Here is an 18,525-nt window from a genome sequence, read left to right on the forward strand (position 1 = left end):
AGATGAATTGCATACAGGTTCTTAGAGTTGTTCTTATAAAGTCATAACCTGAGTGTAAATACATAATGATATCCGTCCTCTGGCCAGTGCAAACTGCTCAATACCTTGGAGGAGATCTACTAGGAAGTGGAGGAAAGGATCAGAAGAGTAGGATGGAGAAGCAGGAAGTGCAGGGGAGGGCAGGCGCTAGTGACTAGTATGCACACCTGCAAACTAAAACACCATACCCATGGGATTCCGATTAACTATGTTTAATGTCACAGCAATTTATTCCTCTAAATAAGTTTAGATATTTCCTTGGCTCTCCTCACCCATTTTTCTCAGAGATGATCCCCATGGTTAAGATGTCTACACTTGGGGCAATAGTGATGCTTCGGTGGTTAAGAGTGCTCACTGCTTTTACAGAGGACCTAAGTCGAGTTCTCAGCACCCACATGCTTTCTTTGAAACTCCAGTTCTAAGGAATCCAGTGCCTTCTTCTGGCCTCCGCAGACAGCAGTTATTCACGTGGTTCACAGTCATACATACAAATACTCATACACATAAAATAGAAATAAACCTTTTCTTTAAAGGATTCCTACACCGAGGTGATGATCTAACTGAGTACTCTTGCATGCTTTCCAAAAACCCATCCTTGGATGTAGATGTGGGAGATACCATAAGTAAAGATAACCACAGGTTCACTGAAATCAGGTAGTAGAGAAATGTAGTGGGGAAAAAAATGAATACATTTGCTACTCTAAATGAAACAGGCAGACGAAATGAGATGTCAGTAAAAGCCCAATGATGACCTAGAGGATATTTTTTTTTGTTTTTTTTTTTAATTTTTTTTCTAGAGGATATTTTTATCTTCTAACTAAGGACATACATGTAGTCATCATTCAATCTTTCTTTTTAGTTTATCCTTCTTTATTTTTTTCCTGTTTAAAGAGTAACGTAAAGGAGACAGATGGCAGAAAGTAAAATCCATGTATCAATTGCCAGACTCTACACTGTAGAGTATACAGGACACAAACTGCAGATAGTTGTACATCAATTATCCCAGAAGGTGAATGACAATGAAAAATCACTAGTTTTGAAAAAACTCAAGATCCAAGAATATAGTAAGAAAACATATATGAAGACCAAATTGGTTTTATTTTAGGAATTCAAAAATAGTTTGATATGAACAAATTAATAAATAATGCAGCACATAAGTAGGATTAAGGACATAAATCACATGATGACTTAAATCAATCCAAAAATGCACACATAAAGGTTCAACATCACTGCATGATGAAAGCTCTAAAGAATCTAGGACTCAAAGGAGTTCATCCTTACATAATAAAGGCTATGTGCTAAAGAGGAAAAATGAGAGCATGGTCTTTAAAATCAGGAGTGCAGTGAGGATGCCCACCCTCTCTGCTTTCAACCAAAGTCTGAGATAAAAAAAAAGAAGATGATAAGATAAAGAAATAAAGATGATAGAAACAAGAGAGGAAGAAGGAAAATCCTAAAGACTCTGCTAGGAAACCCTTAGAACTCATAAACACTTCCAGCAAAATATAAGACACAAAATCAACACTCCAAAATCAGTAGTTCAATAATGAACTCAGTAAGAGAGAAATTTGGAGAAGTGGAGAGGGAACCCATTCACAATGCCTTAAAAGAAAAATTAAAAATATATAAAAATAAAATTAACCAGAGAGGTGAAAGACCTCACAATGAACATGTTAAAGCACTAAAAGAAAAGAAAGAAAAAGAAAAAAAGAAAGAAAGGAAGGAAGGAAGGAAGGAAGGAAGGAAGGAAGGAAGGAAGGAAGGAAAGAGAGAGAGAGAAAGAAAGAAAGAAAGAAAGAAAGAAAGAAAGAAAGAAAGAAGGAAGGAAAGAAAGAAAGAAAGAAACTTACGTTGAGAGGGTTTAGTATTAAGAAATGTGCCTTTTACCAAAAATTATCTACAGATTTAACAGGATCTCCATCAATATCCCATAATATCCTTCACAGAAGTAGAAAAATATCCCAAAATTCCTATGAAAGCACAAAAGGTACCAAATAACCAAAGCAACCCTAAGCAGAAAGAGCAATGCTGGAGGCGTTGTGGTATCAAATTGATGTTGTTTGTAGCAGATGCAGAGATCCACAGCCCTGGGCCAGAGGGCAGTTGAAGAGAGGGAAGAGCAATAATATGAGCAAAGGGGTCAAGACCATCATGGGAACACCCACAAAAACAACTGACCTGAGCTAGTGGGAGCTAACTGACTTCTGACTGACACAGGAGAACCTGCATAGGACCAAACTAGGCCCTCTGAATGTCGGTGACAGTTGTGTAGCTGGGGCAGTCTGTGAGGCACTGGCAGTGGGACCAGGATTTATTCCTAGTCCTTGAACTAGGGTTTTGGAGCCCATTTGATTTGGAGAGATATCATGTTCAGCCTAGATATGGGGGCAGGGGAAGCTTGGTCCTAACTCAAAGTGGTGTGCCAGACTTTGTTTGTCCCCCATGGGAAGCCTTACTTTCTCTGAGGAGTGGATGAGGGTGGGGTGAATGGAAGGTGGGGGAGGGAGGGGAAACTGGGATTGGTATGTAAAATGAGAAAAGATTTAAAAAAAAAAAAAAAAGAAAAAGAAAGAAAGAAAATTCTCCACAGGCTAATGTGTTCAGATTTTGGTCCCCAGCTGCTGGTCTTATCTGGAAAGGTTTGGGACAATTAGATGAAGTTTTACAGCTGGGCCCCACTTCCTGGTCTCTGCCTCTGCCTCCCTAGTGCAGAGTGTGATCAGCTGGCTTCCTGACTGCCAGGCTAGCCCTGTGCTCTCCTACTGCCAGGCCTTCCCTGCCAAGATGGACTCTGTTGCCCTCCCTTTCCTTTAGTGTCTTTGTCAAAGTCTTTTATCATGGCAGCAGATAGTTAACTAATACACACTCTTATAGATTAAAGTTTTAGTGTTAGTAGGTCTCTAGACAAACATAGTTCAAAGATAAAATTCACAGATTTTTATCTAGAGATTCTGATATTTTGAAGTGCAAGTGAAATAAAAGTTTTCTTTCTGGAAGATAGGTTTTTAAATACATAATTCCTTCAGGAAAATGGAAAAATAATAAATGAAAATTTGTCTTCTTTAATTGAATATCTGAGAGAGAGTCGCTGTGACATTATAAAATGCATCAAATCAGCAGGGTCTTTAATGTCACATCAGAGATTATATGTCAATAGGTTTAGGTGAAACTTGAATTTTTTAAGAGAGATATCTTTATTGCTGATTATTATAGATGTTTCTGTCCTGCCCAGTCTCATAACCATTCAGTCCCAAAGAAACACACAGAGGCTTATATTAATTATAAACTGTTGGTCCTATTAGCACCTATTAGGCTTATTAATAATAAGTTAATAATAATAAGTTAACAATAGCTAATAACGAGCTCTTACACCTTAAAATAACCCATAATTTCTATCTATGTTTAGTCATGTGTCTTGCTACTCTTTCTTAGTAAGGCATTCTCATCTCACTTCCTCTGTGCCTGGCTGGTGACTAAATCTTTACAGTGTACAAGAGCATTATCCCATAGCATTTCCCTTTTTTTTTTTCAAAACAAGACACTGAATTTAGTCTCCATCATTTAGTTTATTTACTGACTGTTATCCATAACAACTTGTAAGCAACACACTAAACAAAGACAAACATCCATAATCCATTCTTTGGGAGTGTGGGCGTAGTTTTCTATGCTACTCCCTGTTGACTGGCATCACTGATGATCTTATGGGAACCCAAAGAAAATTTAGGATTATGGCCAAGTCCTGACTGGAGTATTCTGTGAGCCTGGTCACAAGGTATAATGAAGAAGACACAAACACAGATGTTGGGCAAGAAAATATTTACAGCCTTATTCTAGCAAGGGGGAAATTATCTGTTATCTAACAAGGCACTGCTTTAAAAAGTCGAAGTCCCTAAAGAAATAAGCTTTCTCATCTAGAAAGCTTACAATGTTGTAAGCCCAAGAGAACTCGTGAGCACTGTTTTTTCCCAGTTGTATCCTAGTCCATGGAACCTGAGATCACAAGGGAGTGGCTGCTGCTCCCTTAGTCCCGAACTATAAACTCCTGATGGGAACCAACAGAATAGAAAGACCTTAGTGGGCAATTGCCAGCTGCCAAAAGTGAAGCAGGGAGCAAGTCCAGTGTAAGTAAAACCAAACAAATAACATTCGCAGCATTGGGTCTTTGTCATTGAGTGTTTGCAGGTGATAAGGAGCAAAGGGTGAGAGACCAAGTCCCAGCATGCTTCACCCGAAACCGGGAGTAATGGCTCTTTCCTTAGTGATACAATAGAGACGGAAGAAAGAGATGGAGCTGGCGGTGCCTGGGAACATGTAAATGTCATCAGTGAATGAGCATAAGGAGTTCTTCATGCCTTATCGTATGTCTTACAATGATAAATATTTTTATTCATTACTTTGTTTCATTTGTGACTTCAGGATTTCAGCTGAATAAAGATAAATTTTAGTTTACCATGTTTGAATTCTTCCCATTTGTTAGTTTTCAATTTATTTTTGCTTTCACGGATGTGTACAATGAAATATGATCATATCTACCCCCATTTTCTCCTTCCAGTGCCCCCTAGAGCTGCCTGAACACATCCCCCTCTCTGTTATTGTTGCTGTTGTTGCTTTTAAATCACCTGATAATTTCAATATTTAGTTATTTTGGCACATTCTTTTCTTTTAATTTTTTTTTACTGAAAATAGATATTTTTTCTCACATAATATATTCTGATTGTGGTCTCCCCTCCCTCTATTTCTCCCAGTTTCTCTCCTCTTCTCCTCTCATCCAGATCCAGCCCCTTTCTTCTCTCATTGGAAAACAAACAGGTTTCTAAGTGCTAATAATAAAATAAAATAAAACAAAAACTAACATATCACATGAGACAAAACAAACATGCATGGCGATTTCTCACAAAATTAGGAAATAACCTACCTCAAGTCCCAGCAATACCACTTTTGGATATATAGCAGACCCCTGAAGTCTGCTAGAACAGGTTCCCACCTTGTCTCCTTTTAAAATTATCTTAGTTATCCTTGACTCTTTTCCATATCAAATTTAGAATAGGCTTGTTGGAGTACACTTAACATTCTTTATAGCATTTCATAAGAATTACATTGGATTAGTACATTAATGGGGGGTTGTTTACAATGCTAGTTTTTATCCACAACCCAATCTGAATTCAATCTTCTTTATGCCCACAAAATTTTCACAAGAAGTATTTATGATCATTCATGGATAGATTGGTACTTACATAGTTTATATTTGTTGTTATTAGAGTATTTGGGGGTTTGTTTCATTTCTGCTTTGTTTTTTTATTTCAGGAATAAGGGATCAAAACCTCAAACCAAGGACTTCGAGGACACTGGGTAAGTGATCTACTACTGACCCTCAGCTCTAAACGTTCTTGATTGAGGGAAAGGGCAAGCTATTATAATATAAGATATTGTACATCTTAGTTGGTGAGTGTACACTTTCCAACTCAGGAGCCTACAGATGGTCGAAACCCAGCAGCCTACAGACGGGCCTACTGAACTCAGCATGTGTCAGAACAGGAAGACATGAATGTGGAAAGGGGACTTGTAGGGGAGGAGCTGAGTGGGGGTGATGGGTTCGGAGGGAGATGACAGCTGAGGAGGGAAAGCAAACAGAATGCACTATATACAAATATGAAATTGTGCAAGCTTAATCAGTATCGTCTGTTGTAAACATGAATGGTATTAGTATGTTAGACTAATATCTAATGACTCTCCAAACCGCGTGTAGAATTTATAGAATCATTCTGAGATTCTACATGAAGACAAATACATCATTAAAAATAGTAATAACCTAGGTCCCTCCATCTACTCAAGGTTCCCATTGCTTCCTTTGCATACCCTTCTGTCCTGGCTAAGACTTAAGGTGAGTGTTGAGTAGATTCAGGAATCCAAAGTCATTATCATCATATTACTTCAGTTATAAGTGCTAATTTTCATAACTTACAACAATGCTATTTAGTATAACACTATGGAAAAAAAAACTATACCAAGTTAACACAGTCCCCCTTCTGTTTCCATTTTTTCTAGTGCTCTGTCATGAAAATTTGCTAAATTTTGTCAACTACTTTTTGATACATCAAATGGCTGTCTTCCTTTTAATATGTTAACATAGAAGTTGTCCAGTATAAGCACTCATTCCTAGAAAATGCACTCACATTTCTGACTCCAAAGATTTACTGTCCTGCAGTTGCAAAAGGCTTTGCTAATTACGGCTGCCAAGACTGGAATGGCAAGCTTCTCTGCTTCCTGTGTTTGTTGCCAACAACTAACTTGCCTAATAAACTTAAAGGTTATCTCCAGGAATCTGAAGATTGTATTATAGTCTCCATTAAATACAGTTTATTTTCTTTCTCAACTGGAAAAAAAACAAGAAAGAAGGAAACAGCTGTGTTTGGAGCACCTTCTATTTCCACTGAATTTTTCTTTCATATACAGCTGTATGTTTTTAGTAACTATGTACTTTAATGACATTTGCAGGTATACTACATCAATGAGTTAAGGTTCAGCTTTCTTACACTGTTACCAGGGTTACATTTATTTTGTGAAATGAGTTGAAGAATGTTCTCTTTTAAGATTTTTAGAGGGGAACGTTTTATATATATATATATATATATATATATATATATATATATATATATATATATACACATTAGAGTTAGTTGTTTCGTGGTTGAGAATGTCTTTAGTCAAACAGGTGATACTACTGTTCTCTAAGTATTTTTTTAAATATTCAAATGAGGATGGAAAGATGACTCAGTTGACAAGAAAAGCACTCATGCATGGGACCCAGGTTTGAGTCACAGTACCCACATGTTAGCTTACAACTGTCCATCACCCCAGTTCCAGGAGATCCAACACTAGCTTCTGCCTCTGTGGGCACCACACATGCTTTCAGTGCACTTGCATACATGCAGGCAGAATTCTCACACACATAAAATCATTTAAACAAGATAGTAAAGTATCTGGTCATGAACTGATACATACCAACTACTATCAATCTCTCTCTTCAAGGTTCGTAAATAAACAGATGCTGGGTCTGAGAAGGCACAGCTGTAGGAAAAGTGCTTGCCACCTGAATATGAAAACAGGAGTTCAATCTCCATCCAAAGAATAATAATAATAAACCACAGGTAGGTATGGTGACCCAGTGCTGAGGATCCAGACAAGCAGACTTGAGTTCCCTGGTCAGCCTGTGTAGGCTACTCAGAGAGCTTCAGGCTACTAAAAGAGCCTGTCTCCAAAAATATGGTAAGTGGCACCTGAGGAACATCTGCCAAGATTTCCCTCTAGCCTCCATATGCACACTAATGCACATGGAGGCTCTGAACAAAAATGAGGGGAAAATCACATTAAATAGAAGATATGAAATAGCATTGTTCAGTAAGCTAGAACAGCAATCCACTGCACGAAAGTGTCCTTGTTACATCTGTGCCTTCTGAGGGAAAGAATGAAATGAACAGATATGTTTTATTGCTTCAAACCACAACTATAAAGTAAAAAATGTAACCAATTTCTTCAAATTTAGTATTTCTATAGGAGATTCCATAAATAAAGTATATAAGTGATAAAATCCCTGAAAACCTTTAACTGATAGGGAACTCAATTCCAGGTTTTTTTTTTTAAAATACTGCATTCTAGTTATACATTACCAAAAATATCAACAGCCAATTTGTAGAAAAGTAGAATAACATAGTTCTAAGAATATTGGAGAGTGACCAAATTAATTCATGTCTAAAATTATAAAAATGTGATATGACTTTACACATTTTCAGAACCAGAGTAGAAGTAGAGAAAAAATGACGTCCACATAAGAATCCCTATGCAGCTTGCACCCCTGCAGCATAAACAAAAGCCATCAGAAGATGCTCAGCCAAGCTCACTGTGTACCTGTGTCAATTACCTTTGACTTTCAGAACGTGCCTCAGAGACATTTCTCTAGGAAAACGCAAAGGTAATTATGAAAGACAGGCACCATTAGTCAGAGCTAATCAAAGTGTGGCCTATGGCTCAGCATCACATCTGGGGCTCTCTGTTACCAGGCCAGGATGGTATGAATAAAAAAGTGGAATGGATCGTTTAAACCTGTGGTAGACTTCTGACAACTCTGAAATATTTTATTACTCTTTTATGAAAATATTAGACTACAGCAAATTGAGAATGAGAGAGATTATGAACACATGACACATATAAACACTTCCATAGAGAACTCTACATGCCGTGAGTCATGATTGCCAGAACACAATGAGAGAAAAAAGGGGAATAAGAGCATATAGAGAATATTTGAAACAAAATTACATAAAACCTAAAAAGGTGGGGGTTTGGGATCTAAAGTTAAGATATAAGTAAATTAGAGTATTTACATTAAAATATAAAGAACATAAGAAAAATATAGTTAAATGAAAGCATCTTTTGGAGCTGGAGATCTGACTAAAGTGCTTTCTGCACGAGCATAAGGACTTGAGTTCAGATCCCCAGCACCAACAGTAAAGCCAGGCACAGTGATGCATCCAGGAACCTCAATGCTAGAGTGGAGCCTGGAAGATCCCAGGGCTTCCTAGTTAGTCAATCTAGCCCAACGAACAAGTTCTATATCCAGTGAGTGACCCTGAATCAAAAGATCAGGTGAATAGCAATAGAGGCGACACCTAACATTGGTGGCGGGCTTCTACATCTTCACAGAGAAGCAAGCACACATGGATGGACAGACATACACAGACACAGACACACACACACACACACACACATGCACACGCACACGCATACACACACACACACAATCAAAAATGTTTTTAATTCAAAAGAAACTTTAAGCCAAGAATGCCAACATGCATCTATAATCTCAACACTAGGGAGGTCAGAGTTAGACTGAGCCTAGGCGCTTTTTAGTACTCCAGTCTATGTAAACAGGCAATATCCAAGTTCTATGAAAAATCATCTCAAATAATAAGGTGAACAGCAATGAAAGAAGACACCAGTTGTCAGAACTGGGCCTCCACACATGCCCACAGAAGTGAACATACTTGCACTACATGGATCTCTTGCATATTACTAAGTAAATAACTAAATAAGGTGTTCTTTATGTCTTTGTTAGTTGGTGTATGTATGGCATACTTGCTTGTCCCTGAGAATACAGATACTGCTAGAGGACAATTCCCCAAACTTTATGTGGAATTGTTTAAGCTGGGGTGCCATGTTTTAGTCATTCTGCTTTTATTTTTTTTTTAAGATTTATTTATTGTGTATACAATGTTCTGTCTGTCTGTATGCTTGCTAGCCAGAAGAGGGCACAGATGGTTGTGAGCCACCATGTGGTTGCTGGGAATTGAACTCAGGATCTCTGGAAGAGCAGTTATTGCTCTTAACCTCTGAGCCATCTTTCCAGCCCCCACCATTTCGCTTTGTTTGGTTCTTCTTGTTTTGTTTTTAAGACAGGGTCTCAAATGTTCCAGCTGGGATTACAGATGTAAGTCACTGTGCCTAACCCCTCATGTTAACCTTTAAAACCAACATAAGTCGTATCACAGAAAGTATTCTTAGTCTTATTTTGAAACCAAACAGGGTGGAATATGTTCAAGGAAAACACACTCAGCCTTCTCTACTTTTCTTTCTTTGCAACCCTTCAGCTGGTTTTTAAACTTTCTTATTAACCATGGAACAAAATAACGGCACCAAAGTGACTGAGTTTATTCTTCTGGGATTTGCTGGGCAGCACAAGTCATGGCACATCCTATTCATAATATTTCTCATGATCTATGTTGCCACACTCATGGGTAACATTGGGATGATACTACTCATCAAGATTGACTCCTCCCTGCACACTCCCATGTACTTTTTCCTCCAACACCTAGCCTTCGTTGATCTCTGTTACACCTCTGCTATCACTCCCAAGATGTTGAAAAACTTCACGGAGACGAAAGCATCCATCTCTTTCACGGGATGCATGTTACAATTGCTAGCCTACGGCACTTTTGCCACCATTGACTGTTACATCCTGGCTGCTATGGCCGTGGACCGCTATGTGGCCATCTGCAACCCATTACGTTATCCCATCATCATGTCCCAGAGACTCTGCATTCTGCTGCTGGTTGGTTCGTACACCATGGGCTTCCTAAATGCTTCTGTAAACACGAGCTTTACATTTTCACTGAACTTTTGCAAATCCAATGCCATTAATCATTTCTTCTGTGATGAGCCTCCCATTCTTGCCCTGTCGTGCTCCAGTATTGATTTCAGTATCCTGCTACTGACAGTCTTTGTGGGGTTCAACCTGATGAGCACGGTGTTGGTTGTCACCTTCTCCTACATATACATCTTGGCTGCCATCCTACGGATGTCTTCAGCTGCGGGAAGGAAAAAGGCCTTCTCCACGTGTGCCTCCCACCTGACAGCAGTCACCATTTTCTACGGGACTCTCTCCTATATGTATCTACACCCGCACACCAGTGAATCTCAGGAGCAAGAGAAGGCAGCTTCTGTATTCTATGGTATAATTATCCCCATGTTAAACCCCTTGATCTATAGCCTGAGAAACCAAGATGTGATAGATGCCTTTCAAGAGCTAGGAAAGAAATGCTTATAATTTGAGAGCATCCATTTATAACTCAACATGGTTTGTCAAGTAAGCTACCAATGTCCTTTTGTTTCTCAGCTTCAAATACTCTGGTGCACGCTAAGTGGCAGCTTATTTTCACTATATCAATGGTGTTTGACAGGCAAAGCAAAACAACCCACATAGTTAAATAAAGTTTCATTCATGGTATCAAAAAAAATGTGCTCAGCGTTGCTTTTGTTCTTCATAAAAGAATTTGTTTAGTTTTAATCATGGTTATGTTGTGAGAGAGTACATGCCACATGTATGCTGGAGTTACAGGCAGTTGTGGGCCATCCAATGTGGAAATTGAACTTGGGTCCTTCACAAACTCTTGCTGAACTGCTGAGCTATCTCTCCGGCCCCACTTTTGTGCATTTTGATTATTTCCTTTTTATAAACATCTGCCATCAAAAAATAAAATGGAAGTAAATCTATGAGAAGTGATGAACCAGTTTTCCTGAATACTTCAATTATGTAGACTATAGTGACCAAAAGATGAGGTGGGCACGTGATCTTTTTCTGATGATATTGTTTAACTCTTCATATTTACCCCTATTTTGCTTGCTATTATAAAGTAAAATTTTAAAGATCATTTCTTTTGTAAACATGTATGGGAAAAGAGAAGAAGGAAAGAATAAGGTTCAGACTCATTAAATGCTCACAGATATTGGTATACTAGAGGAACATATTTCTCTTTCCCTAACAGTTCCTGTAAGGAATTAGGAAAATGGCATAAGAGCCAGGGAGATGTACATCAATTTCTTCCCTGTTGAATACAACTTGATTTCCAGCTATCTACCGACACACACCCTGCAAGGTTTACATCCTAGAAAAACAAAACTACAGATTTGATACTACATAAGCAGAAATACTTACCCAAATTGATGCTCTATATCCCTTAACACTCTCTCCCCAAAATAACAACATATATAGAAGACTGGGCTTAAATCTGGAAGCAAAATATGTACTGGTATGCTTGCCATTTGGAAAAACAAACATAGTAGGATTTGCAGAAAAGTCATCAATCAAAAGGCCACTCAGTAACTAAACAAAGTAACTGAAAGTATGAGTTCCAACTCCTCTCTGGGTCTCAGCAGTGAGTAAATCACAAGCAGGGGCAAGAGGATAATAGGGTGCATCTTGCAATGTTTCCCAATGTTTGAAGAAGGTTCAGACTCATAGACTGAGACAGGAATGTGGAATAGTCATCCAGTCATAACCAAAACACTGACAAGAGAAGCCAGCAGGTACCAACCCATCAACCAAGGTGCGTTCCAGGAAAACAAGCCCCAAATCAGAGCACTCTAGGGCTACACAACATTGCTGGTGACTTGTCCATCTATATCTACTGAGATAAGCCTTGTTTCTTCTGTGGCATACAAATAAATCTTCTCTAGATGGAAAAAGACAAAATTGGACTAACCACAACATCGCTGAGGAGAGAGACAACATGAACTTCTACTGTGCTGTTATGCCCCCATAACAAGCATTTTTTCTTTTTACAGTACTAGAAGCTAGAAGCTGATCCAAGGGCCAAGCACATTGAAAAAAAAAATCTACCATTGAACTAAACCACCAGCCATCTTATTTGGGGGTTATAAAATTATGTGTTTTAAATTTAAGTTCTTTTTCAGATATAAACATGAATTAATATTACACATAATATACATGTAGTAGATGCATAATTTAGAATATTTTTTCTCCCAATATGAGTCTATATTTTCCTTTTACTGATGAGTTGTGATTTCTTCTGTATTTTCTGTAAATTTCTAGATAAAATGTACTTTATACTTAACATACATTAGAGCCTGAAAACTAGTATTGGTGTGTAGCATGTAATAAATATTCAGATTCACCGTTTCCTTTCTTAAACTTACATTACTGTTAGGTATACATCTGTGTGAGTACACGCTACATGTGTAGGCGCCTATGGATGCCAGAAGGTGTTTGGATTCTTTGGAGTTGTAGTTATAAGCAATTATGGCTACAAACTCAGATCCTCTGGAGAAGCAGCAAGTGCTTTTTAAGTGTTGGGCCATAACCCTGCCACCAACTACTGTATTTATTGCCATCCAGTCTAACATCAGGTTTTTTCTAAACAATCACTTCATCATTGAATGTTTAACTTATTATATTTGTTGACATATTTTCCTGCTATTTTCCCACTGGTAAATATGACTGTCATGTTGAAAGATGATTTTATTTACTATTTTATTACTATTAGTTAGCTTTAAAATTATGTATTACTGTTCTTTTGGTCTTTTGGAGAAATGAAAATGTACTAGACTTGATTATAATACTTGTTTGGCCTCAATAGATGAAAGGATTGGGAAAATGTAATATATTTACATGGAATATTATCCAGCTGTTTTGTTTTGCTTTGTTTAATGAAATTAAATTAAACAAGTAAATAAACAGAACTAGAAAAGAAACCATCCTTCGTGAGGTAACCAAGACAAAAAAAAAAGATAAATATGTATGTATGTATTCTTTTATATGTGGATGTTAAGCTTTTAAGCTTTCAAGAGGCATGCTCCTCTCAGTGTAACCACAGAGGTTAGGTATAGAGTAAGAAACAAGGCAGGAGGTGAGGATCTCCCAAAGAAAGGGGAAATAGAACGTACTGTATAAAATAGGATATATAACAATACATGAGAGAGACTGGAACACTAGGATTAAATAAGAGGAGGAAGAAAGATGGGAGTAAGAATGGTAGTTCATGATGGATGGATAACATTAAAGGCTGTCTGAGGGGTCATACAGAAACCTAGTACAATAGAAGCTTCATATGTATTATTATATATCTTATAGATAATATAGGTTGCTCTCTGAAAACGATAGTGAGGTCCTGTTGCTGAGAGCACTTACATATCTCATTAAATATGGAAAGGTTGATCTGGAGCCTAACGAGAGGCTTCACCTCTTCTGACTACTGTTCATTGTACTGGAAAGTATTCTGCATGCTACTAGATGAGACATCAGCCCAGTTACCAACTCTCCAGTCTACCATGGTGACCTGTCTTCCAGGCTAGAGTGACATAACAAATATTGTAGGAGGAACCCAGCCACTCTCTGATTGGATGTAAGGCCAACTCCATGAGATAGAACCCATGCCTGGCGCTGTTACAGTGGTCAAGGACCTGAGACTAGGCCCTACATTTCAACTCATGGAGACTGTGGTAGCATGGACAAGACCTGCACAAGTCTAAATCAGACAGGGTCCCTACACTGAGGAGGGAAATAAACATGAGCTCCCATCCCCAACCAAGAAGCTATCTCCAATACACAATTGCTCACAAATGAAAAAATTAGTTTCTCCAAGGGAGTTCATTGTTATACAAATCACTGATAATGGCAGGCACTGTGCCCAGCCGCAGATGGTCAACACAAAATTAACCGAAATGTATATTTGGAGATCTTTTTTGGTCTCATGTTGCATTATTTGGGCATTTTTTTACCCTACCAGTCTTTTGCTCATATATAATGGTTTCTGTTTTTATGTTTCTATGGTGTGTGTGTGTGTGTGTGTGTGTGTGTGTGTGTGTGTGTGTGTGCGCGCACGCGCGCAACAGTGCATACTTTGGGTGCTCTCTTCTGATTATTTTTTCTTTTTGTTTCTATGTTTGCTTATTGTGTTTTATTCATATTTACTTGTCTTTTTCATTTGCCTGTTTATTAACAGAAAGAGAAAGAAGGCATGGGTTTGGAAGGGTGAGAATATAAAGATCTGGGAGGAGCTGAGGGGGAGTAGTAAACCATGACCACAATATATTGGGCTAAAAAGCTTCATTTAAAAGCACAAAGGAGGACTTAGTGGGTGATCTGAGGAGAGTTACAGGGAGGAATGAAAGTCAATAAAATTCAAAATGTAATTCTCAAAGAATTAGTAAATCTATTTTTGAAAAGAAATTGGATATCAACATCCAAAGAAAAGATCATATCTAATGTGTTCATAAAAAATAACCATGTGCAAAATCTACTCTATTTCCACTTTCCATGGAGATTCATGTGTCTCTCCTTGAATCCTCCTTGTTACTTAGTATCTCTGGGTCTGTGGATGGTAGTGTGATTATCCTTTACTTAACAGCTAATGTCCACACCATGTTTGAATTTCTGGGTCTAACTTACCTTATTCAGGATGATTATTTTTTCTAGTTCTATCCATTTTCCTGCCAATTTCATGATATCATTCTTTTTAACAGCTCCATTGTATAAATGTACCACAGCTGAGTAATACTTGCATTTTGTGATTGTACCACATTTTCTTTTTTCTTTCTTTGGTTGAGGGACATATAGGTTGTTTCCAGTTTCTGGCTATTATGAATAAATCTACCAAAGACATAGTTGGGCAAGTTTCCTTGTGGTAGGATAGAGTATTCTTTGAGTTTATGCCCAGGAGAGGTATAGCTGAATATTGAGGCAGATTAGTTCCTAATGTTGTGAGAAACTGCCCTATCGATTTCTGTAGTGACTGTACAAGTCTGCACTCCCACCAGCAATGAAGGAATGTTCCCCTTGTTCCACATCCTCACCAGCGTGAGCAGTCACTTGTAGCCACCCTGACAGGTGTAAGATGGAATCTCAAAGTAGTTTTGATTTACATTTCCCTGATAACTAAGAATGTTGAACATTTCTTTAAGTGTTTCTTAGCCATTTGAAATTCCTCTGTTGAAATTTCTGTTTAGATCTATATATAAAAATAAATTTTATATAAATTTATGTATATATAATTTTATATGTACTTATACATGTAAAAATTATGTATATACATATATATGACTCCACTTAACTGGATTATTTGGTTTGTTGATGTCTAATTTCTTGAATTCTTTATATATTTTGGATATTTAAAATATTGGAAATATTTAAACTATATAAAATATTGGAAACAATTACAACTCTCCTGAGCATCTACACTTTTTCTCTTGATGTTTTTCTGAAAACAGTGCATTACATAAGCTGTTTTCATTGCATCAACATTGTGTGTGTATTATAAGTAATCTAGAGATGGTAGACTGTTGGCAAATATTTCATCATTTTTATGAGCATCTAGACCAGCATAATTCCTTATTACATTCTTAATCCTACCCACAGATAAGTGTAGCTACCACCCTTCATCAATGGAGCTTTTATTTACAGCAATTAGAGATAGACCATAACCGGAAACCTCAATTACACAATGCAGTGATAAACCCATCATGGGGACCCAGCTGCAACAGACATATTTACATTACAGCTCCTGCATCTATGACTCAGGGAACAACACAGAAGAGGAGAGCAGAAAAAATGTAAGAGCCAGAACACCAGAAAGTCTGGTGAAAAGCAATCTCTCCTAGAAAAGGCTTCAGAAATAAGATGAGACCAATGGCAATATCAATGGATGTGTTAGCATAGAGATGGGAATTTCTATAGGGTCCCACCCCTAGGAAAAAACTACAAATGATAAAGATGGTTGCCCTAATGATACAGAAGAACTTTGGGCAACTGTCCAGGCAGTGAGATGTCTCTGTCAATTCTACAGTTGGAAGTTGCTTAAAATGCACTTCCTATATATTTAGGTAATATTATATCCTTCTGGGGTCTTTGAAGAGTTGAAGACAGATAGTTAAGTTTTCCATAGTTATGATAAAAGATAAATTAGAAGTGAAACTTTAGACTCACAGGGGATAAGATAAATGATAGTATATTTTCTTTAATTTTGCCAGATACAAATAGACTAAATATTGTAAGTGTAATTCTTCCTTAACACCTGTTTTGTTAAATGTAATTTTAGTATGCTAAAGTTAAAATCTTCCTTGTTAATTATACAGAAGAGGGGAGATGATGTGGGATGTCCTTCTATATATGTGTTGTTTTTATTGGTTGATGAATAAAGCTGTTTCCACCAAAGACTTAGCAGAGCAAAGCCAGGTAGAAAATATGAACACAGATATGTATAGAAAGTGGACAGAGTCAGAGAGATTTCATGGAGCTGCCGAAGGAGAATGATATACCAGAAACTTAGGAATCTTACTGGTAGGTCACAGCCTCATAGCAATACATAAATTGATAGAAATGGGTTAATTTAAGATATAAGATATTAAGGAATATGCTAGAATCATTGACCAAACAGTGTTGTAATTAAAAAAAGAAAAAGAAAAAAAGAGTAAGAACTACAGGCAACTATCCACTGCTAGAAAGAGGAAATTAGCCTCTCCCAGGAATGAACACTCTTACTTGTTGTCCAATGCAGACTGATCAACCTTGAAAACAGCCATATACACACAAACAATAAAAAACAAACCCATAATGTTCTATTTTTATATATTGGTGCATACACACATATACAAATGTAAAAGATTTTAATTTTAAAAAGAAACCATCAACTTAAGAAGGAAAAGGAATGCAGTAGGAGTTTGGTGGATGGTAACTGGGAGAGGCTGGAGAGTGAAAAGAGAGAGAGGATGTGATATAGTTCCATTCCACTTAAAAACATTTTTAAAATAAAATGAAAATAACTTTTAACATGGGCATTCATGATTTTTAAGTGCAAACGATCCTGAAAATAATCTCCAATGGGTGTGGAAAGATAAAACTTTAAAAAAAAAAAAAGGAAACACTATTTAAAGAATGTTTTACTTATTAAGCAAAATACAATATTTGTGCATAAATAATTAACATTCTGCTGAGTCATAACCATAAATACCTCAGTGACTTACAGAGGGATGTACAATGAAGTCTGTTGTAATTACTATGGATTAAAGCACCTTTGCTTCTTTCAAAAGATGATGACTAAGGCTAGCCATGTCACACAGTCTTCCCGTCCTTCAAAGCGGATGTTAATTTTGTTATTTACTGAAGTTTAGTGTGTCAACATTCCTCTGTGCCTGAAGGAAATGCCCTATAAACACTTTTTGGAGTCTCAGCTCGTTTGCCCAAAGCATAAAAGTAAATTCTAGATGTGGAACTCTAATTCCCAGAGCTGTCAGATATTTCTGTCAACCCCCATTCCCTTTGAGAAATAACACCTATGACCTAAAAAAAAGCAAAGTGTTAGTTAGTGTTAGTTGTGAGTTTTCTTGGGGGTAGGGTCATATAAAGCACTACAAACCTGATGGCTTTAATATCAGAAATACGTTGTTTCACAGTTACAGAAGACATACCCAGAAACCTGAAAGCACGGTGCTGGTTGGATTAGTTCTCTCTAAGCACCGTGAGATCTGCCAGGTGTTTTCATGACATATATAGATGTCTCCAAATTTTCCTTTTTATAAGAGCATCAATCTTATAGAATTAGCTCCCATCTCAATACACTTACTCAGTTCCATCCTGGAACACTGGGGGTGAAGAGTTAAGTCTTTAGCCCTGGAATTTTTGTGAGAACACAACTCAAATCAAAGTAAATCTTGCAACTGGTTAGGAATGTCCAACCTCCAGCCACATACAGTCTCAGACAACTATGAATGGCCCAACATAAAATCATAAGGTTCCATTTCCCATAATCCAGCACAATTACCATGCTTGTATTGACCTACACATTCTTACTCAGGCAACACAAAGTGCAATCTGAGGGCTTCAAGAAAAAGTACGTGAAATGGGGAGAGAAAGGTGTTGGCATAGGTACAAAAGGAGTTTGAGAGAATAGAATGGGAGATGGACTTGACCATAACGCATTATATTGATGTATGAAATTCTCAATGTTTTTCTAAACACAAGAAATTTTTATAACTTGTGTGGTTTTGCATTCCTGAAATCTGTAGATGGCAATATCTTGTCACACCATCAAAAGGCCGAAACTACCTGAACCCAGACAAAGTCTATTCTGTCTTCCCCTTGTGTCAAATGAATCTGTAGGTCATGATTTGGACCTGCAGAGGCATGCCAGTTTTATTGAAATC

General features: G+C 37.4%; 1 protein-coding gene across 1 annotated transcript; it reads left to right on the plus strand.

The window, feature by feature from the left end:
• The first annotated feature begins 9,706 nt into the window (after positions 1-9,706).
• LOC119819682 (putative olfactory receptor 5AK3) lies at positions 9,707-10,636 on the plus strand. The gene has a single exon (XM_038338011.1). It carries the CDS (start codon positions 9,707-9,709, stop codon positions 10,634-10,636), a length of 930 nt encoding a protein of 309 aa, XP_038193939.1.
• The last annotated feature ends 7,889 nt before the right edge of the window (positions 10,637-18,525 follow it).

The sequence above is a fragment of the Arvicola amphibius genome, chromosome 7 (genome assembly GCF_903992535.2).
Source record: "Arvicola amphibius chromosome 7, mArvAmp1.2, whole genome shotgun sequence".
Taxonomy (NCBI): Eukaryota; Metazoa; Chordata; class Mammalia; order Rodentia; family Cricetidae; genus Arvicola; species Arvicola amphibius.

Bases quoted from the DNA above. Each gene is read 5' to 3' on its own strand.
- LOC119819682 (XM_038338011.1), top strand. From the start codon at position 9,707: ATGGAACAAAATAACGGCACCAAAGTGACTGAGTTTATTCTTCTGGGA.